Consider the following 22,337-nt stretch of genomic DNA (forward strand, 5'->3'; position numbering starts at 1 on the left):
AGCAACCGATCCAATCTCACATCAGTCTTCATTTGGGCTAAAATTTAATAGGTATACAAGGAGGGTGGGGATGACGTCCACATCAAAGTTCAGCATAAGTGTCGCAACCACTCTCCCAAAATATCATTGCCGATCAAGATTGGCAGGTTTAGACATTGGGGTTAACCTCAATTGTTTGGCCCACTTGAGGATAATGTAGGCACCAGAGGTGTTAAAATTCCAGGAACACTCTGGGGGTCTTGAGTCTGGAATAATGTAGGCTTGAGTTGTGTCTTAAGTGGTCCTGAGTCTGGCCTTTCTCCACCCCATGAGTTTTCTCGTCCGAGGTTCCATGGTTCTCATGAGGTTTGGGATTTATTGTTCATATGAGTTGCAGGATCTTATATCTGTTCTTAATGATTGTCTGATATACCCAAAGGGTGTGTGGGATTTATTGTTTCTTGTTCCATGATATTTATGGATTTTGATTGTTCGTAGGTTTTAACCTAATTGTTCATGACTAAGCTCCAGACCTGACGAAATCGTAGGCCCCCTTTGGTATCATATTTCTTTTTGATTTTTGGTATCATTTTTCCTTTTTCTTTTTACCTATTTAACAAAAATTATTAATGAAAATAAAAATGGTTTGGTAACTAATTGACAAAAATGATTTTTTGTGAGAAATAGTTTGGTATCCCTATATGCAAAATGGTTTTTTGAAGAAATAGATGAAGACAATATCAAAGGTATTCCCTAACTCACATAATCATTTGTGTTTGATATATTTACCAGAATGCTACCAAGCATCTAGGCCATGTTTTTCATTAATAAAACAATGGTAAATATATGATTTTAGTAGTTGTGTATATTATTATGAAGGTGAAGATGAATAGATAATATGCTCAAGAAATATACACTAAGTGATGGTACATATCTAGATACTTTTCCCATTAATAAAACAGGAAGAGAGACCAATCATAAGGACAAAGTGAGTAGCCATAGATCTTAACCAAGCAAAACAAAATATATAAATATTCATACATCCCAATAACAATAATCATAACCTTATCCCAATTAAATGGGATCAGCTAAATATTCATACATCTCAAATTCCAAAACTCTTGTTGCTTTTCATATTCTTACAATTCTTATTTGAGAGAGAGAGAGAGAGAGAGAGAGAGAGAGAGAGAGGTCCTTAAATGTTAATAGAGACGCTTACACAAGGTAAGGCCATCAGCAATGGAAATGTGTGAGAGTTCAATCCGAGGATCAGAAGCTAAGAAGCTGTTCAACTTCATCAAGGGGCCTCTGTATTTCCTCATGAATGGTGGCATCTCATCATTTTCCCCCATTGCAACAGCACCAAACATCAAAGTGTTATCATATGCGATAATCCCTCCCACCTTAACTAGTTTCATCAGTGTCTCATGATATTCCAAATAATTTTCCTTGTCAGCATCCACAAATGCAAAGTCAAAGCCTTTTTCATCATGGCTACCCTGCACATCACATCCCATAGGTTAGGTTTATACATTGTAAGCTAATTCACTGTTCTGTTTCATTTGATGCTCTAAAATTTGCACTTTGACTCCAACCAGTTCAATGAAAGAAGTTATTTTACACACACAGAGAGAGAGAGAGAGAGAGAGAGAGAGAGAGAGATCACATTTCTTAACATTTCATTCAGGACTGGCATGGCAGGTGATTCGATGAAGTTGATTTTGTGCTCCACATTGGCCTTCTGGATGAAAGGTAAACCAACCCTGTATGCTTCTCCATCTGGGTCTATTGCAATTATCTGCCAAAATAAAGTCTTATATCATAATACTAAATCGATTAACTAATCATCAAACCAATACGCAATCCACCCCGTAAGCCAAGTCATTGCATGGTAAAAGAAAGGGCAGGTTGATGGGCTCTTGGATTTGACTAGGCCTTTTGGTAGAGGACTTTGGGTCGTCCTATCTGTCCACAAAATTTGGCCCTGCCTGATAAACCACATGGCAGGTATTAGGGCATGGATAATTAAGTTCGACCAACTCAATCTTTGAGAACACCAAAGGTGAGTTGGGTCGAACTTGATCAGGCTTGCAAGGGTTGGGAGAATTTAGGCCAAAAATAGGTTAGAGGTTGGAAGTATGCAACTTTGCAACTTTGGGCTGGGATAGAAGAATTGAGTACACGTAAATCAAGAAAGTTGAAAATCTGTCCTATGTAACACCCCGGTCCCATTAATCTTGCACAACATTGTGAGGCTAGAGTTGAAAGTTACGTATCAATATGTTATTATCATGCATATTTTTTCAAGTAAACACTATTACCTTCACATTGGAAAAAAAATTGTTCATCTAGAAATGATAAAAAAAAAAAAGATTACAAATTATTTGACAAGACTAGTTTTTTTATTGTCGAGCATCTCTTGCAAACAAACTTATCACATGTTGATTGGAAGGCAAGAAGATTCCTCAAAGACATGTAGAACTAAAATGAAAAACTCCACCAAAAAGAAATGGGGGAGGGGGAGCGGGACTGTGATTGCAACGCACCTTAGCATCATGGGGCAATGCAAGAGCAGTGGTGAGAAGGGAGTAGCCAGTGAAGACACCAATCTCTAATGTCTTCACCGCATTAATGAGCTTTAGAAGCATTGCTATGAACTGCCCTTCATCAGCAGGTACACCCATGATGCTCCTGCAAAACATTTATCCATCTCAAGAATAGACTTCCATTGGTTTTATATATATACTCTCAAGCACAGAAATATATATATATATATATATATTCATATATGATCAAGTTTTTCTTTTAACCCCAAAGGGGATTTGTCCATTAGTGGTTTGTAGTGAGTAAAGCGTCTCAAGAAGAATCATATCTTGATTCAAATCCCCTTGGAACCATCCTTATTTCTTCCTTGGAGCTCTCACCCTTTTTGGAGTGGAAACGGTTTATAAGGACTATTCCCACTCTAAAGGAAGAATTCTATCACCACCGGTATTGTGATCATGTGATTGAATTCTCATATCATATCATTACTTTCACTTTTGAAAATATCTTTTTCCTGTGCTAATCAAACGGCGAGATCTTGATGATGAGTCATTCATTTCATTTGTAATAAGAAAAATAAGGAACAAAAAGTCACCTAAATATGAAGAAAGTAGGTTTGGCCTCACACTGCATGGTTTGGTATCTTGACTCTCAAAAATGCATATAAATACTCACACTTTATAAATTAATCAGAGAATGTGCACTATTTGTTTGGACAAATCATATAGTTTAAAATTTTTAATCAATGTAAATGATAAATTCCATTTCTTTTTAATGATTGAAAAAGTTTGACTGATTATGGAAATATCAAATGAAGTTTATTTATTTATTTATTTTTATTTAATTGGTGAAGTTGTAAAAGTTATTCCAAAAGGATTCAAATTGAGTAGAAACCGGGTCAAAACAGAATAATGACATAAATACAAAACCGAATTGAATGACACCATTATTTATGATTGGATGTCTATCTGACACTTCTCTCGTGTGCATAGAAATGTCAAATCATTACTTGCATGCATACACAAAAAAACACAAAGTCATCCCATACAAATATCTTACACTATCTAATCAAATTGAACAAATTTTACTAGCTTTAATTAATATCCTCCCATTAAGGAACAAAGTTAGTAAATACACGCATAAAACATATGAATGAAAAAACATATTTTTACATATTAAACCTTAGATCATTATTGGAAAATCAGATTTTCTAACTCAACTCGCCCTTTAAAAAACTTGACAAGTCGACTTGATCCAGGTGAGTAAGGTGTTTTTTACTTTTTAATGCACACCCCATTTCTTCGGATCGGACTCCTCTGTAGTGCACAAGGTGTGTAGCTCATCATCCAAAGGCCAAAAATGCTCAACACGTAGCACTAGGTATTTTCGATCGTTAGATCTATGTTACACGCTAATATACGCTACAAAGGATCTCATTCCCACTTCTTTTCTTTACACTTTATCAATACCTTAATTTTTATTTTAAAATGCCCATCAGTTATTAGTTTGTCACTTTTCTTTCGAATTTTAAAGCACTTTATATGTGAGACTCAATGACTCATAGTAATCTTAAAATTTAGATAAGGATAAAAATGGAAATTTAAAGTGTAAGAATATTAAATGCATATAATTTTTGCTAAAATTCAGTGACTTATATATTTAATAATAAGAAATCAAAGAGAATGGTACAAAATACAATCTAGGAGACCTTAGAAAAATCCAACGAAGCTATCCTAGGAAAAACCTCCACCTTCTGCATGGTCATCAGTAGAGAGATTTGGGATCACGGTTTGAGAATTTGGCATTGAGATTGGGATCGGTCAAGGCTGATTTCTTTCCAGATTGCTCTGGATCAAAAAGAAATACCCTTGATTTTAAGTTTAAATCCAAAATTTTGAACATTTTACCCCTTACCCGTACCAATCCACCAATATAATATCAGCCAATAATCGAGATTGGTTCAGTATATTGGCATCTGATCCAAACAATTTTAATTGATTCGATACGATTTAACATCAAACCATACTTAGGATATATCACAGCATAAAAGCAAAAGAAGCTCACAAACACCTAATTGGGCAAAAAGAGCATGTCCGGGAGCATGGCCATTGTCCCTAAACACAGGCCTTTGCGAAATGACTAACCCACCCCTTTATGAGAGAGAAAAATCCCATCCCTTTTGACGTTTCCATGGATGCTTGCATTGACCCCCATGCTGGTACAGGAGTCAGTTCCCTGGACAAAAAACTCTGGATATGGATTCGGATCCTCTCTAGTGCCCCGGTGCCAATCGGACAACTGTTAGAACCTAGGTACGCACCCTGACCTTTGGTTGCACATTAAGCGCACTTGAGAGGATTTGGTCTGAAAACTTCACACCCCGCTCCCAACCAAAACAAATATCCCAACTTCCCAAGTCTGATCATCCTCTTCTCAACAAAATAGAAAGCCTAAAAACCTAAACCCCTGGAGTGAGTGAAACTTACATGGGGCCATACTTCTTAATAGTTTCCTCTCTTAGTTCCTTGAGTTGAGCAGCTTCCTTTGGATACGTACTCGTTTCTAAGATATACTGTATTACAACAACACAAACCACAACAAACACCAAACACCAAAGCAAACAGAAAATAATGTAAGAGATCTTGTTAGCTTTCAGGTTCCTGATCTGATAATGGAGTGGGAAAGTCACAAAACCTTGAGGAGGGTTTCACTTTTGAGGATGCCTCTTCCTTCATGTTCTGCCATGGCTGAAGCTAGGACTGAAGCTTTGGTGTGGAGCAACTAACGGAGGTGATAATGAGAAGGGAAAAAAGTAGTAAATATATATAGGGAAAAAGAGGTGATAAATGATAAGAGGAAAAAGTAATAAATATATATAGGGAAAAAGAAAACTATTTGATTGTGTGTGTCTATTAGACATTGGTGGGTATGGAAAGACTGTGCTCCCCCGCCCCATGCATTGAAAGTGTCTTTGCACTTCCTCTCATTGGTCTACGCATTGATGCTTTGGTCACACAAGCGGGAAGCATTAGAGATAGGATCCGTTGCTTGTACGATCATCTGATTGTATAAGTCAGTGATCAACACCTCTTCTACTTTTTATCATTATAAGCATAAAGAGGTATATCTAAGAATAAAAAGGACAGATGTTAGCCACTGATTTGTACGATTAAGTGATTGTATGAACAATAGATCCATTTTTGAAGCATTATGGAGAATTGCATCTGATGGGGGGGCGGAAGTGCATAGGAATCACACTTACAATAGAAACAATAAAAACACATGAGAAAATATCTCTATAAATGTCCATTTCCATTTCATGAAGAACGGATTTTCGACCACATCATGTGTCGGGTCAGGGTGATGGGTTACTGTCATGGCAACTCCATATTGATTCTTCTTGCAAACGATGTGGAGTACTAAAGGAAATGGCTGATCACATATTGCTTGAATGTTCATTTGCTAAAGCCGTATGGTTTGGGAGTTCTTTGTCTTACATCCCACCCATTGATCAGGTGCCAATATTTTCAAAAAGGTTAGCTGGTTGGGATAGTATTTTTCACCATGATAAGAAGATAGCTTGTGAATCTCTATCTAAAGCCTCCTTCTTATGTTGGTACTTATGGTGGGCTAGGAATGATATGTTTAATATAAAGAACTGGAGCCCTCAAGAGGTAATTATGGTTGCAGAGAAGGATTTTATTGAATTTCAGATGACGACAACTAAACCCTAGCGGACTCAACCAGCACCAAGTCAAAGGGAAGCAAGTGAAGAAGGTAGGTGGATGCCTCTATCAATTGGATACTTGAAGGTAAATTGTGATGCTGCTCTACCTAGAGGAAAGTCTCACGGCGGTTTGGGATTCATATTTCGGGATAATAATGAAACTCAATTGCATGCTGTTTCTATCCCTCAATGTCTCACTTCACCCTTGCAAGATGAGATCTTAGCAATACGTCAAGCATTATCTTCAGCTATTGCAGCAGGATATACTCATCTTCAGGTGGGGATACATAGCAAGGAAGTGTATGAGTATTTAAATGATGTGAGGCACAATCCCCCCCCCCTTGAGGTGGCTACAGCTATTTCAGATGTGAAAAGTCTTGTAACGTCTTTCATCTCTGTTTCTTTTCATTCTATTCCACGGCCTCTGAATGGTATCGCAGATGCCCTAGCTTGGAAGGCCTTGTCTCTTATGTGTGTGACAGATTAATTTCCACTCATTGGCTATATGACCTATGTTGGTCTGAAGCCATTGCTAGTTCACATAATGATCAGTAATTTTCTATTCTACCATAAAAGGGAATAAACCAACTCCAAAATAAACTTTTGCCCTACCTACATCTATCTCATCGATGAAATAAGCCAGCAAATAGCTCTCTTCCATAGACCACATAAATGAGTTACTCTATTTACACCCTAAAATTCTATTGCTAAGGTTCTGTAACTTCTTATCGAGATCATTTTTTGGTGAGTAGCTGTTTCAGTCATGGTCCCTAAAGTTACAAAATTAGATCATACTATGGTCATAGATAATCAACTTGGTTCACTCCATGTGATCAAGAGGTAGAAGAATTATATTTCAGGAGATAATCCTCTGTGAACATCAATAAGATGATAACTTCCAAAAAAAAAAGGGGATTAAGTGTAAAGGTAAGCATGGATAAGTAGAAGCAATCTAAGAGAAGAGCTCCTCCAAGTTTTGGGGTCTCCACGGTCTTCAAATTACCATATATAACATAAGAGAGTAACTCTACTTGACCCAAAGTCTACCAACTAGGACACAAAATACACAAATTGAGACTTTTTTTTTTAGGGTAAATAAATGCACAATGGCAATCCATTCATTAGGCAGCATGAAATATTGAAAATCTCATCTACGTAGACACCCTATGGATATCTCCTAGTGGGATGCGAGTACTTAGAAATTCGGATTTTAGACTATCCATTTATATTTTTGACTTATCTAACCTAGATCTTCCTCACCCGACGGATATGATTCACTCTCAATACTTGTCTCTCAGTCGTCTTAGCTCTTTTCATTGTTCTCTAGAGTATGTCAAATCTTCAAAAATCTTCAGATCATTTAGCTACTTAACTTTTTATTTTAAATTGATGTCTAGTTGAATAAGATATATTATGTTTTGGGTGGATACCCTCTAACCCGAAACTGACTCCCCCTAAACAAATACAGATAGTGAATCAAATCACTTTTGACTATCAATTTACATTCCTACTCACGAACACCCCCTGAATGGATACAGATGCAATTTGAACAACTATCCGTTTACATTCCTACTTATGGACACCCCCTAAGCGGATTTAGATGCGAATCAAATTTAGATTTCAACCTATCCATTTACATCCTCACTTACCACTACGCTTCGATCATTACGTATGTATAAATGAGAATTTTAATAGGAACAGATCCCAAACCCTATATGATGGTTTCAAGTATCGGTATCATATTGGCCGTATGTCATATCGATATTCACTGAGACTGATATTGATACTTGACTGATCTTGATCGGTTGCCTGTATCATTTCAGGGGTTAAACAGTAAAATAATATACTTTTTACTGATTCAGTGATATGATATCGGCCAAGAATCATGATCAGACAGGACCAATACAATTCGATCTCGCCGATTCAAATTGATCCGATCTGATTCCTCAAACGATGACTGAGGGTTGAGGGAGAAAAACAATATCTTGGAAACCCTAAGTTCGATAGACCTGAGATTCAATTTGAGTGCTCCTTGGACCCTCCTCTACCTCTATCATGCAATACTGATTAAAGAGATTTCTCTCATAATTAGAGGATCAAGAGGATCTATTATGGTTCTAATCACTTCAAGAGAGAGAGAGAGAGAGAGAGAGAGAGAGAGAGTTTATTTATTTTTATTAATGACCATTTGTAAAGAGAGATCAACATTTCCATTTGCATACACAAAACAAGTCGTGTTCCCCCGGGGGTACTTGACAAGAACTCTTGGCATGAGGTCCTCGTGCTGCAGATTGACATTTTATGGCACAGTCTCTGCCACAGCCACGCCATATTTGCATACATGGTTCCTTACCATTCACCTTCTTCGCCACCATCGTCACTTCCACTGCTTTCATTTCACAACAAAAAACACCTTTTCATGAACCTCATGTATATATCAAAATAACATAAATGAATTAATGGACGGAGTTTTCCTAAGTTCATGGTGGATAGACGTCAGTTCACCATGGTCTATTAACATCGCACAATAGGGGCAATATATGGGAAGAGAGGGGAGGTCACATCAGGACCCTTTCTTTGTCGTGAAAAAAAACTTTGTCCTAAATGAATCTAATGCATAGTTACGAGGTTAGAGATGGTTGTAAACCTAAGATGAGGAGAACAATGAAGAGAAAGATATGTAAAGCCTTGGCCATCTTTTTACTAATCCCACGACTTCCTCTAATTGGTTTCTCCTTTTCTTTTGATGATCTTCTTCTTTTCTTCTTCTTGGTATGATACTATTGTCTATTTATAGGCACATCAATGATTGCAATTTCTGGCCAGCATTAATAATACCAACAATTTTGGAAAGATCCTTGCTGTCTTCTGGGTGGAAATTATTAGGGTGTCTTTCTTCTTTTGTTTTGGTGAAACCCATTGTTTGGGGTACCTGGACCTCTCCAGCGTACATCTAATGGCTGAGGGCACCCGAGCATACATCCGAACACACAGACACACAATCCAAGGAGCTCCTAAACATTAAATATGTGCTGGGTGCCCAGCTGCCCTGGAAAGGATATTGTTCCTTGTTTGGAAAAATATTATCCTTTAATTAGTAGATAAAATATATCTTTCATGGTTTTATCTTCCCTTATTTGCTTTTTATTTTTTTATGAAATATCTTCCATTATTTTCCACTTATGAAAGAAGCACTGAATTACCTTATTCTCATCACTAGTAAATCTAGGGGCGTCAATGGGCTCTAACTAGTAAATCTAGCAGTGTCAATGAGAGAGAGAGAGAGAGAGAGAGAGATTATTTATTTAGGAAAGAGTCCTGCTATCATGAAAGATACTTTTTTAGTGTTATTTTATGAGGCTATTATTTTGGAAATTGATTATTTAGGAAAGAGTCCTGGTGTCATATTAGGGGACAGATAATTTTAGTGTTATTTTATGAGGCTATTATTTTGGAAATTGATCATTTAGGAAAGAGTCCTGGTGTCATATTAGGGGAGTCCTGGTGTCATATTAAGGGACAAATAATTTTAGTGTTGTTTTATGAGGCTATTATTTTGGAAAATTGATTATTTAAGAAAGAGTCCTGGTCATATTAGGGGAAAGATAAATTTAGTGTTGTTTTATGAAGCTATTATTTTGGAAAATTGGTTATTTAGGAAAGAGTCCTGATGTCATATTAGGGGAAAGATAAATTTTGTGTTGTTTTATGAGGCTATTATTTTAGGAAATTGATATTCAAGAAAGTGTCCTGGTTTCATATTAGGGAAAAGATGATTTTAGGGTTGTTTTATGAAGCTATTATTTTGGAAACTTTTCTGCTTACATGGTAAAGAAAAGTTCAATTGAAATCTTATCTTTCCTTATGTTCCTCAAAATTAAACCTAAGCCTTATGCTCAAGCAAGAAAACTAAACCCCATCAGAAAAAAAAAAGTATTTTTCTATCTCATCTCTACATATATGCTTGCATCACATTTTTGGATTTTATTTTTATTTTTTTTAATCTGAGGTTTCAAATTCTTATCTCAGATTGGTTGAATTTAATTTTTTATTTTTTATTTTATGTTCCCAATAAAATCTAAATGATATCTATTACCAAACTAAATCCCACATCTACCAACCCCCTCCCCCAATCCAAAAAAAAAAAAAAAAAATGGCATATTTTTTTTTATTAGTTTTACTTCAAAATTCTAACTTTCTCCCCCTCCCCACTTTTTTCTGAAATAAATTCACTCACTTATTGAAAAAGATTTCCCTACCCCTCCCATCCTACAGTGTCAATTGGCCGGTTTAGTTCAGTTTTGGTTGGGTTAAATCGGTTTCGGTCTAGGAATGAGGGAGATCAAAACCAATCCGTTAAGAAACTTTGGTTTTTGGTTGGTTTCGGTTTTGGTCCGGTTTGATTTCAGTTTATTTTGATTTTTCAATATCGGGATAATACCGGTTTAGATCGGTTTATTAGTGGGCTTGAACCATAATGAAATCTTACATTCATAACTTTTTTTTTTTTGCTAACGACGGGTATCCAAGCCTTTGGCATGACGAGTCCTGCGGGCCCATATTGACCCCACAACCGCATGGATCGTGTCATACCAGGGTTGAATGAGAACCATTCAGGTTTTATGAAAAAAACGCTTTAATTTTTTTATTAAATCATGGTTTATCGTTGTAAGGGAAAGACAATTAATATTGAAACCAATGGATAACAAATTACTAAGGAGATAACTAATATTGAAATCACAAAATGAATCCTATTATCCAATCATTCATTTAAGTATCCAACTAGTTTTGTATAGTGAACAAGGGAATCAATGGAAGCATTATTACAATTTACAAATCAATTTCTCTATTCATAACCTAATATTCAATGATTTGTAACAATTCCCATTACAATAAAAATTTTTCTCACTAATATTGTAAAAAATGGATAGACTATTCACCAATTTATAATCTCATAATCATTTATTTTTTTATCAGTTTCATTCGGTTTGGTTATTGATCGGTTAGGTTTGAACCGATTTTTAGCTGGTCCCAACATACCTCAGTCCAAAACCAATCCAATAAAGGTCGGTTTGGTTCGATTAAGGTTTTATCGGTCAGCTTCGATCGATTTTATCGGCTCGGAACAGGTTTTGACACCCTTGCTCACCATCGATGCATGCCGTTAGCATCCGCAAGCCAACTGCATGCACATCCTCTGCCCTTAGATTTAGAATGGAATCTCAAATTTCCTTTTCTGTCACAAAGGTTTTCGTTGGAAAGCAAATTTAATCACTAGTGGGACGTAATTTTTTTTTTTTTTTTGGTCTATATTAAGTTAAGTTTATACTTTTTTTTTTTTTTTTTGCTGAGAACCAGCAAGGAAATCTTATTAAGAAAGAGTAAAAGGAGAAACAGCTGCAAAAGCAAAGAAAAACCCAAGAAATTTATCACTGTCGGCAATGAATTAATTAAGCAAGTTTTCATTTTGTGCGTTGGGAATGCCATTTTTTCTAGAGCCGATTGACAAGGGAACCCACATATACAGATGGATTTGTGCGAAGGTGGATTCAAACATTGACTCGTGGCGTTAGGTCCACGGGCTGCCTTACATCTTGCAGCACACTTACTGTCATAGTCACCCAAAACCTGGTAACAAAGACGAGCATTCACCTTCACCTGTACTGTAGCATTTTCAAAATAAGAAAATAGTAAAGAAAGGAATTCTAGTTAAGGAAGAGGAAATTAGATATAATAATAATAATGAGGAAAACATGTATTCTATCTGAGCAAGCGACACTTTTTCATTTTCAAAATTCAATGATTGTAGAAGTTTTTTGGAATTCAAAATCATTTTAACTCCAAACTTTTACAACCTTTGGATTTTGAAATTGTACAGGTGTCACGTATGTAGAGAGAATTACACAAGAATTACACGATTAAGAATTGAAAAATATCTAAATCCGTAGATCACCTGAGATGAAAAGCAGAGCTAAGAAAAGGATAAGAAAAGTAGGAGTGAAGAACTTGGCCATCTCTTACTAAACAACTCTCTTTTTAACCTGCAACCTTCTTTCTTTGTTTCTTCTTCTTAATCTTCAAAATGATCATTGTGTTAATTTATAGAGTTACAGTGAATCCAACTTGGAAACAGTTGAGGAATGGTATTCGCTGAGCTGTTTGAAGGCATTAGTTTGGAATTCTTTTTGAGCTAATAGAAAATTAATTAAAAGAAAAAAAGAGTACAATGCATAATCTATGGGAAAAAAGAAGAAGAAGAAGAAGAAGAAAAAAGATACCACCATGAGAAATAGAAACGACTAAAAAAAAATATAAATAAATAAATAAAAAAAGGAAAAAACCTTTATGTCAAGATCACTCCTTTGAAATTGAAGTGCAACCAAACGGGGCTTAAATGCTTCTCGATTCCTAATTCTTGGTGAGGTTTTGAATTGGTTCAATCCGTGGGAGCAAGGAATTAAAACGACCATGCCAAAAAGATTTTCACTCCCATATTGATCTTGAATAACAAGAATCAATAGAATCAAGAATTAGGAATGCAACCAAATGTACATGAACTCCGGTTCCCATATGTTTCAAAAGCCGATGCGTGTAAGAATTTCACACCGTCAAGCCTGGTTAGGCCGGACGGATTGACATCCGTAGACGAAATAACCCAAGGATGGAGTTAGGAGAGTGACAAGTGTGCAATTTTCATTGGTTTGAGTAGTTATAATTACTCTCTTGCTGTTGTGGAAATTCGAAGTTATAAAAGGAACAATAATGGAATAGACGGGGCATCTCCAACAGATCAAACAACACCAAAACCTATCAAGTAAATCAGTCTATCTTTGTCTTTATCTTTCCTCCGTGTATATGTTGTTTTTTTTCATTTCTCTTAACAAAGATCATGACAGCCTGTGCTTCATCATGACCGTCTCAATTTCTATTCACGGCAGTAGGTGGTAAGTTTGTCCGAACCCGCCTTGAGCCTGAACGCTATATAACCCAGTTATGAGGGTCAACCCAGCCCAGCCCGACCCAGCCCTGGGTTGAGACCTAGGCCCAGCATGGCCTGGCCCAACTTGGCCCAATTTTAACCCTGTATTATTGTGCAGTAATTGTGTTCCCCATCCCATAGGCCCACATCATTTGTCTGTATGACTTCAACCCACATCATGTGTTACACAAGCCACATATTCTTATCTGTTGAGTTAAGACGATAAATGACTAAATTATTTCCCCCCTTTTTTTACATAGATTGTCTTTGTGTCTCATGTCATGTATTAATATGAATTTTAGATACAATAGCAATCATGAAGAACTAGGCCAAAATTTGGCTTGTTCAATTTTTGGGAGATGTGGTGATGTTGAGGGATTAAAAGATTTATCTTATAACTAAATTGACAACCTTGCTTGCTACAAATTCATGGATTAGGGTGGACAAGGGTTGGCCATAGTTTTAACATCTCCCCCACCTCCGCTTTGATAAGTATAAGCTTAACATTTGTGATCCTTTGAATAAAAATAATAATAAAAAAAAAAACAAAAATAAAATAAAATAAATAAATAATGGACCAGCTAGTGTCAACCTGACCCAACCCTGAGCCCAATAGGGTTGAATTGAGGTCTTAAGAAACCTAGCCCAACCCGCCTGTTTCACCCCTACATGGCAGCCTTTGTTTTTTCCAATTAATGGATCATATTCATCTTTTTCTTCTTCCATTATGATTTGCTTTTCCATTGAATTCTTTGGATCATTTTGAGGCACCAGAAAGATCTCACTTCTCTAGTTAGAAGTCAATTTTATATTCTATAACATTGAATCCTTATAATTCTGGCGTGCACGCACACTTTTCTATATTATGCCGTGTATTCGTTGCCAAATTTCTTTTACAAATACTCTCTCACCTTCTTTTTAGTTAATTTAATAAAAAAAAAAAAAAATCTTATCCGCTTGCATACTTCCCGCTTAGTCAGGAGGAGCGTCTGCCTCTACCTATGCCAGCTCGTCCCTTGTGTCAAGACGTGGGAGAGCACAAACGGATTGCAATCTTGTGCCCTAATTAAATTATCTATTTTTTCAGAACTGCTGAAGACATGGTTCTACATACTGATCCGATAAACTAAATTGGGTTTGTATTGGTAGTGGCAGACGCTTTTTTTTTCTTACCCTTAATCCATACCGCTAAAACAATATGGGATTGGCCAGAAATCAGTAGCAGCCTCTTCCCAATATCGATATGGGTCATTCGCTTTAACCAATTCAATACTGATACAATGTCTTTTCATCTCCCGTTTCTTTTATTCCCTATAACCCTACTCCCGTAAGGTGGTGTACTTGATTCGCGATCATAGCCTTGTGATGAGCACCATATCATTATATCATCATAGTATTATACNATCCAGTTTACACAAAATCAAGGTATGACAATGTTTATTAGTAGAATTAAAATTTTTATTTAAATACAAGTAATGGAAATAGGATTTTTATTTTAATTTCTTTTCCCTTGTGTTCTTATTTACGTATGTACTATAATTGAAGGTGACGCCTACAGTAGTGCCTCTCCCGGAAATTCGACCGATGTATTGAGAATTTTTCTTTACTTACTTGCTTTTTATTTCAGTTTTTTTTTTTTTTTTTTTTTTTATTTGTTAGTTTAGATTTATTATTTGCAGATTTTTTTTTTAGTTGTTATTTTTAGTATTTATTTTACTTCTCTAATTAAAGTAATCCGGTATTAGAACTGTTTAATTTAGATGTTGAATGTGTAGATCATTTTCTTTTGTTTATATGCATGTTCTAGGATCATAATCTAAAATCAACCACCCTTTGTTTACTCTCATTGTACTTAGGGTGGATAAGATAGAGTGACTAATCTCCTTGTGATCAATCCGTTGGTTATAAGATACCGTACGATTGCAGTAACATATTTTTAAACTCAAACACTTCATATTTGTCTTTTGGATGAAAGGTAAGCCAACCCTATATGCTTCCCCATTTGGGTCTATTGCAATTATCTGCCAAAAATAAAGTCTTATATTATTATACTAAATTGATTGACCAATCAACACACCAATGCTCAACCCACCCAGTAGCCCAACTCATTGCATGGAAAAAGGAAAGGGCAGGTTGATGGCCCTTGGATTTGACTAGGCCTTTTGGTAGAGAACTTTGGGTCCTACCTACCTATAAAATTTAGCTCTGCCTGACATATCATATGGCAAGTATAAGGTCAAGGATAATTAAGTTGGACCAACCCAACATGGCATATGGTTTGTGTTTTTGAGAACACCAAGGATGAGTTGGGCCGAACTTGATCAGGCTTGCAAGGGTTGGGAAAATTTAGCCCAAAAATAGATTAGGGGTTGGGAGTCAGCAAATTTGCACCTCTGGGATGGGATCGAAGAATTGAGTGACACCTCTATTGGTGTATTTAGAAATTAGAACATGACATCTTCTTTTAATTGTCCCTTATCTTATTTCCAAAGATCTTTAAGATAGGGGCATAAAAGAGTTTTCAAAAAAAGTTGAAGGTGACGTATGAATACGTTATTATCATGCATATTTTTTCGAGTATACATGTAAAATCACATTATTACCTTCACACTGGAAAAGAAATTTGTTCATATTGAAATGACAAAAAAGTAAGATTATAAATTATTTGACACGTTGAGAACTAATTTTCGTTTGGCGAGTAACTCTGCAAACAAACTCATCACATGTTGATTGAAAAACAAGAAAAAACCTCAAAGACATGTAGAACTAAAGTGAAAAACTCATGTTTCTTCTTTAGATGGTGAAAACATCTGAGTTGACATCCTCGGCAATAAGCGATAAGATGCAGTGAGTATCAGACGGCTGAGTGCATCTAGGTACGTATCTTAAGGGGTTCTCAGTCACCCAATTTTTACTACACCGATGCAGCGGTTGCACATGATGTTCACACCTCTTGTGTATTCCATTATAAAGGGGATTATTATATACAAGGCTATACATGGAAAGAGAACTGGGAAAGACAGACCTATACATTACATGGAAACTACATACAAAATATGAAAAGAAAGTATTACAGAACATTGTAATTGCTACAGCTAATACCTTCCCTTTCAAATCCAGAGTCTAGGGATCAGAAAGTGATCCTATGACTGGGAGGATCTGAGCATGCATCCAAGGTCACCCTAGCCGTGGGATCACTCTCCAGCCCCTTGGCTCTATGGAGAAGAATCCTATCCCTTCTCTCCAAGCATATATGGAGGAAATTTGTTTGTATTTTTATTTTATTTATTTATTTATTTATTTTTGATGAATGAAAATATATCAAATAGAAAAGAAAACAAATACAATAGACAAAACATTCCGACTAATCGAAGGTAAATACTCTACCCAAAGAAAGCCAATCCAAGAGGAAAAAGGCAAAAAAACAAGCCCTAAGAGATAAGGGCATATAGAGAAAAGTTATTAAGTATCGAGATCAAATTTGCCCACCAATGCATCACATTATAAGAAATATAGCTTCTGCATTTCTTTGACTTGACTCTTGACATAGGAATTTACCTTTAATTAGTCGTGAGACTTATTTGACACACCTTAAATAATATAATATAATAAATATACGTGTATAGATAAAACTAATGAGTGTCACAAACAAGAGAGCATTCTCATAAACAATCTTCTCCGACCATGGAACCTGACATGACTGGAACACTTTTGCTTATATTGATTAGTAAACCATGCATGTACATTTTGCGGTATAACAATTTAGATAAAATTAAACCATAATTAATGTTTTTAATCTTTAACTCAAAACCTATTATGAGCTTATTATATATGGCAGTGGGAGATCAGTGACAAGTCAATTTTAACATATACTGGATGGGATATAAAGGTGAAATATGGACTAAAGTTTTTTTTTTTTTGCTAAAGATTCTGAAAGTTCAATAAAATATAAAGATACTGAACAAAGGAACGAGGGAAGATTTACCCCCCACCTTCGGCATTGCCATCAGTAGGGGAAGAAAAAATCCCTAATACACAAAACGAAATCTTGGTCTGGAAATAGCATCTAGGGCAATTTCAGAGTTAATCCTTGTAGGGAAGGAAACTGGGCAGCTTGAAGACTCGGTTTTTGCCGCCTCTTTTGCAAGAAAATCAGCTACTACATTTGCTTCTTGAAAGCAGTGTGTAATTTTCCATGTTATGGAGTCAAGAAACCAAAGGCAAGAGATCCAATCCTGATAAGAGTACCAAGGAATGGATCGAGCTTTGACTGCTAAGACAACTGCTTCAGAGTCTGATTCGATCCAAAGTGAGGATGCCCTCATTACTGTAGGCAATAGAATGCCATCAATGAGAGCTTTGAGTTCAGAAAAGTAGTTTGATTGGATACCCAAAAAACTTTTAAATGATCCAATGACACCTCCCTTGTGGTCTCTGAGGACGCCCCCTGCGCCAGCTTTACCAGGGTTCCCTAAAGAGCAGCCATTGATATTCAGCTTTAACCAACCCCTAGAAGGCTTGCACCAAGTCACTTCTAGCGTAAGAGGAGGGCTTCTTGAGCTAATTGTTATCCCAAGGCGACGACAGCAGAGAAGGTCACTGGTGTTGTTAATAACACTCTGAGTGCTAAATTTTGCGAGCTGAATTTCTTGTTTGATTTTTTCAAATATGTGAAGGGTAGAATGTAGAGTGCCATCATGGAACCTCCCATTCCTTTCTCTCCAAATATTATCAGCAATAACTACCAGCCCAATTGACCATGGATCTTTCACTGAAAGGGATCTTCTTTTCCTGGTCCACCACAAGGCTAGGTGAGGAAGATCAGTGGGGATAGGCCAATATAGTCCGAAGCAGTCCAGAAATCGATTCCATACATCCACAGAGAAGTTGCATCTTAAGAAGATGTGGTTGAATGATTCAGCATCCATACCACAGAGACAACATTTAGAGACCATTTGAATGCCTCTTTGGGCAATGATATCATCTGTAGGGATTTTCCTGTGCATTAATCGCCATCCAAAAATCGACTGGCAAGGCTGCAGAGATTTGTTCCACACTAGGGAAATCCATGGGACCTTAGGATTCCTTCTTCTGATTTCATTCCAGGCTAAGAAGGAGGAGAAAGCACCCAACTCTGATCCACTCCAGAAGCAATGATCTTCCGAGTCAAACTGAGGAATTCGGATTTTTTTTGCTGTAGAAAAAAAACTCCTTTAGTGTTTCAGAGTTGACCTCAGGGAGGGCCCACTTGCCGTCTGAAATTAGAGCTGAAACCGTTGTCAAGGAATTATAGAGAGGTGAAAGAACCCCGCCACATGATTCCACAATCGAAGATCCACCCAACCAGTTGTCGTTCCAGAGATTAATTTTTTCCCATTTCCTATGGTCCATCTCTCTCTACTAGACACAAACTTCCAAACTTTGTGAATTCTAGGTCAAATAGACGATGGTCTAATAAATTATTTTGGGTGGCCATTTGATAGAAAACGAGCCTTAAGGAAGCTAGAAAAAGCTGAATTTCCATGCTTGAGGTTCCAAGCCATTTTACAAAGTAGAGATGTGTTGACATCTCGCATCCTACGAATGCCAAGGCCCCCTTCTTCAATAGGTTTGCAGACTTGATCCCATTTTACCGTCACTACCTTTGAAGAGTCTAAATCTCCTGTCCAGATAAAATTTCTCATCCACTTTTCCATTTGCACAATCATTGAAGATGGTCACTAGTAGATTGAATGATTGTGTACAGGCATACTGGAAATAACAGATTTGACTAATTGGATCCGACCAGCTATTGAGAGAGTCTTCCCTTTCCATTCTAATAAGTTATCTCTAACTTTGTCCAGAGTTGGCATCACATATTGAGATTTAACTCTGCCTTTGAAGATTTCCACTCCAAGATACTTTGTGGGAAACTTGCATGTATGAATTCCCATAATGTCTATTATGGTTTGTTTTCGAGAAGCTGGAATAGGGCCCATGAAGAGCTTGCTTTTTTACAGGTTGACTGATTGGCCTGAGAATTCCTGATACTTTCCGATAAAATCTTTCAAGTTTCTCACGTATTTACTGGAAGCATTGATGAAAATAAGAATGTCATTAGCAAATAACAAGTGAGTAGGGACTGACGCACCTCTAGGGCCTTTCAAGGCTGTGATGTCTTCTTTTGTAGAGAAGATGCTTGAGACCTCTGCAGAGAACCTCTTCAGCTAAGATAAATAGGATTGGAGAGATCGGGGCACCATGCCGCAGCCCCCTTTCAACACCAAAATATCCAACCGGACCACTATTTAATAGGATGGAAATTTTTGAAGAGGAGAGAATCTGATGAATCTAGTTTCCCCAAGTATCAGAGAAGCCAAATTTTTTCAGAACCTGCACAATAAAATCCCATGAAATGGTGTCAAAAGCCTTTTGGATGTCTATTTTTGCACCAAGACCGCCCCCTCTTGTAGAAGAGTGCATAATATCTGCAAGTTCAGATGTCAGCGCTATGTTGTTATGAATAATCTAGCCTTTCTGGAGCACTCCCTGTTCTTCAGATATCAATCTAGGAAGGAGAAAAGACAATCTGGTTGCTAGAATTTTTGAGTTCACTTTGCCGTAGAAGTTTCCCATGCAGAGAGGCCGAAATTTTTCTAGAGACATTGCTCCATTAACTTTTGTGATTAAAGCTAATAAATTATTGTTCAGGCCCGGGTGCATCAAACCTGAAACAAAAAAATCCCTCACGGCTTTTTCAAAGTCTTCAGAGATAGAATCCCAATAGAAGCGGAAGAATGACCCAGGGAAGCCATCTGAACCAGGAGAGCTATCAGGGTCAAGACCCCACACTGCCTGTTTGATCTCGTTTGTTCCCGGGATCGCAACCAGACTAATAAGGTCCACCTCGTCAATGAGTCTGGGAATACCCTGTAGTAAGTCCAAGTGATCCGTCACTGGCACCCTCTTGTGGAAATCTTCATAGAAGCTGGACATGTAGCTACCAATGTTGTCTCGATTTGAGATAACTGGCCCATCAGATTTTTTCAGACGTCTAATGGAATTCTTGGCTCTCTTAATTTTGGTGTAGAGATGAAAAAATTTTGAGTTCCTGTCCCCCTCCTTCAACCACCTGATCCTCGATTTTTCAGCCCATAATTTGTCATGATTTTTCATAGCAACCAGATGGGCAGATTTTGCATCATCTTCTTGCCCAAAGAGAATGTCATCCATACCCTACACCTCAATTTTAGCTTGAATCTCATCCAGTGCCTTTCTAGTTCTGACCAGTTCAACTTCAAAGTTTGGAAAGTTTTCCCTTGCCCAGTTTCTAATTATTGGCTTCAGACTTTTCAGTTTCTGAGCAAGAACATAAGTTGGAGGACCTGAGATCCTATGATTCCATGAATCAGAAACTAGCTGAAGGAAGGAAGGATGCTCTATCCAGAATTTGTGAAAGCGGAAAGGGCAGTTTGCAAGCCTGGGAGACATCTCAGATAAGAATAAAATTGGAGAATGATCCGAGAAGTCCCTAGGGAGGACCCATTGAGCACAGTCCTAAAAGTGGTTCAGGCAATTCTCATTGCAGAAACCCCTGTCAAGCACTGCAGAGACATTGCCCCTTCTTCTATTATTGGTCCAAGTGAATTTTGGACCTTGAGATGCTAATTTAATGAGTGAACAGGAGTCAATCATTGCTTCAAACTCTGCCGCCGAGCCCATATTAAACGTGCCAGGACCTAGTTTTTCATGGGAAGCCAGAGTGGCGCTAAAGTCACCTACCACCATCCATGGATAAGTCATGGCCGATACTGACCCAAGCTCGATCCAGAGTTCTCTTCTAATGGCTCTAAAGTTGCTCGAATGGACTGAAGAGATTATAATAGGCTGGCCTTTCCAAACGATCCTAACAGAGATTTGTTGTTCAGAAGAGGAAATAGGAAAGGGTTTAGGAATACCTCTCTTCCAGAGCATCCAGAGGTTTGGGACTTTGTGTCTGCTAGAATTGCAGATGAGATCAGCTTCGTAGCCCAATTTTCTAAAGAAGTGAGTAGGGTAAGCAGAAGCGTCGATCATAGGTTCGGCCAGGCAAAGAATGTCAGGCTCCTTACCACTTATTTGTTTCTTCAGAGACATGCGTGCTGAGGCCTTCTTGAATCCTCTTACATTCCAAAAGAAGACCTTCATGATTATTGAAAGTGAAAGAAAAGTAGCACTAGATATTCAATGAAGTGTCATTATTGAAGAGGATGGACTTGCACTCTATGGTTGGCAAATTTAGGAGAAACTTAGATGGATTGGTAAAAAAGGTAAGGAAGAAATGGCCTTGTGATGGGACCATCAATAGCAGCCTCAATTTAGAGCCATGTAGGGGAAGCATTGTGATTGGGCCATCAAGAGTATCTCAATTTAGAGCCATGTAGGAATGTGTCTCTGTGTCTCTTGGCATGGTAGTGGTTGTTAGTGTAATAGAGTGTCGGCTTAAGTCCAGGGAGAGGTCTCTTGTTTCATTCCCTTGAGTTGGAATGCCAACCCCTAATGACTTATGCACCCTCAATAATTTCTGGTTAAAAAAAGTAAAATAAAATAAAATTTAGAACCATATGTCCTATTCAAACCGTTTGTAAGGGGATGTGCCTCTTGGCATGGTAGTGATTGCAAGTGTAGTAGAGTGTTAGTTTAAAACCAAAATTCAACTGAATCTTTTCATTTTTAATAGGCAGTTTCATTTTCCGGTTCTGCTTCTAAATCGACACCCTTATGATCAATGAGCTCCCTTCACCTCCTGGTTTTAAAACAGGGACCGGATCAGTTAGTATAGGCTAAATTGAATTGATATTGACCTTGCCCGATCCCGATCTTAATCAATATGTTCCCAATATATGGGTAAGGCCCAAGGGTAAAAACATAATAAAAAATTGATTTTTTTTTTTTTTTTTTTTTTGGATAATTCTATCTGATGCAGGCCAATTCAGATTGGTATTAGCCTTGATTGATCTATAACTGATACTGAGTTTTAGAATCTTGCTCAACAGTTCGACGACAACCATTAGCCCACTCATCTATCGGTCTGGTTTGGGTTGATTGGTCCGGGTCTTTCTTAGGCACTTTTTTTTTTTTTTTTTTTTT

General features: G+C 37.2%; 1 protein-coding gene and 1 long non-coding RNA gene across 2 annotated transcripts in view; both read right to left on the reverse strand.

The window, feature by feature from the left end:
• Positions 1-984: 984 nt before the first annotated feature.
• LOC122079574 (flavonoid 3',5'-methyltransferase-like) overlaps positions 985-22,337 on the reverse strand; it is a 70,572-nt gene continuing 49,219 nt past the window's right edge. The window contains exons 4-5 of the mRNA XM_042646156.1: positions 1,646-1,779; positions 985-1,478 (exon numbers count right to left, since the gene is read on the reverse strand). Of these exons, the coding sequence (XP_042502090.1) occupies positions 1,182-1,478; positions 1,646-1,779 (431 nt within the window). The 3' untranslated portion in view covers positions 985-1,181. The remainder of the gene's footprint in view (positions 1,479-1,645; positions 1,780-22,337) is intronic.
• LOC122079576 lies at positions 8,404-9,003 on the reverse strand. Its single transcript, XR_006140467.1, has 2 exons — positions 8,898-9,003; positions 8,404-8,636 (listed from the first exon to the last, which is right to left on the reverse strand). It is a non-coding gene; the product is annotated as an uncharacterized LOC122079576 (long non-coding RNA).

This window comes from Macadamia integrifolia, chromosome 5, assembly GCF_013358625.1.
Source record: "Macadamia integrifolia cultivar HAES 741 chromosome 5, SCU_Mint_v3, whole genome shotgun sequence".
Classification (NCBI taxonomy): Eukaryota; Viridiplantae; Streptophyta; class Magnoliopsida; order Proteales; family Proteaceae; genus Macadamia; species Macadamia integrifolia.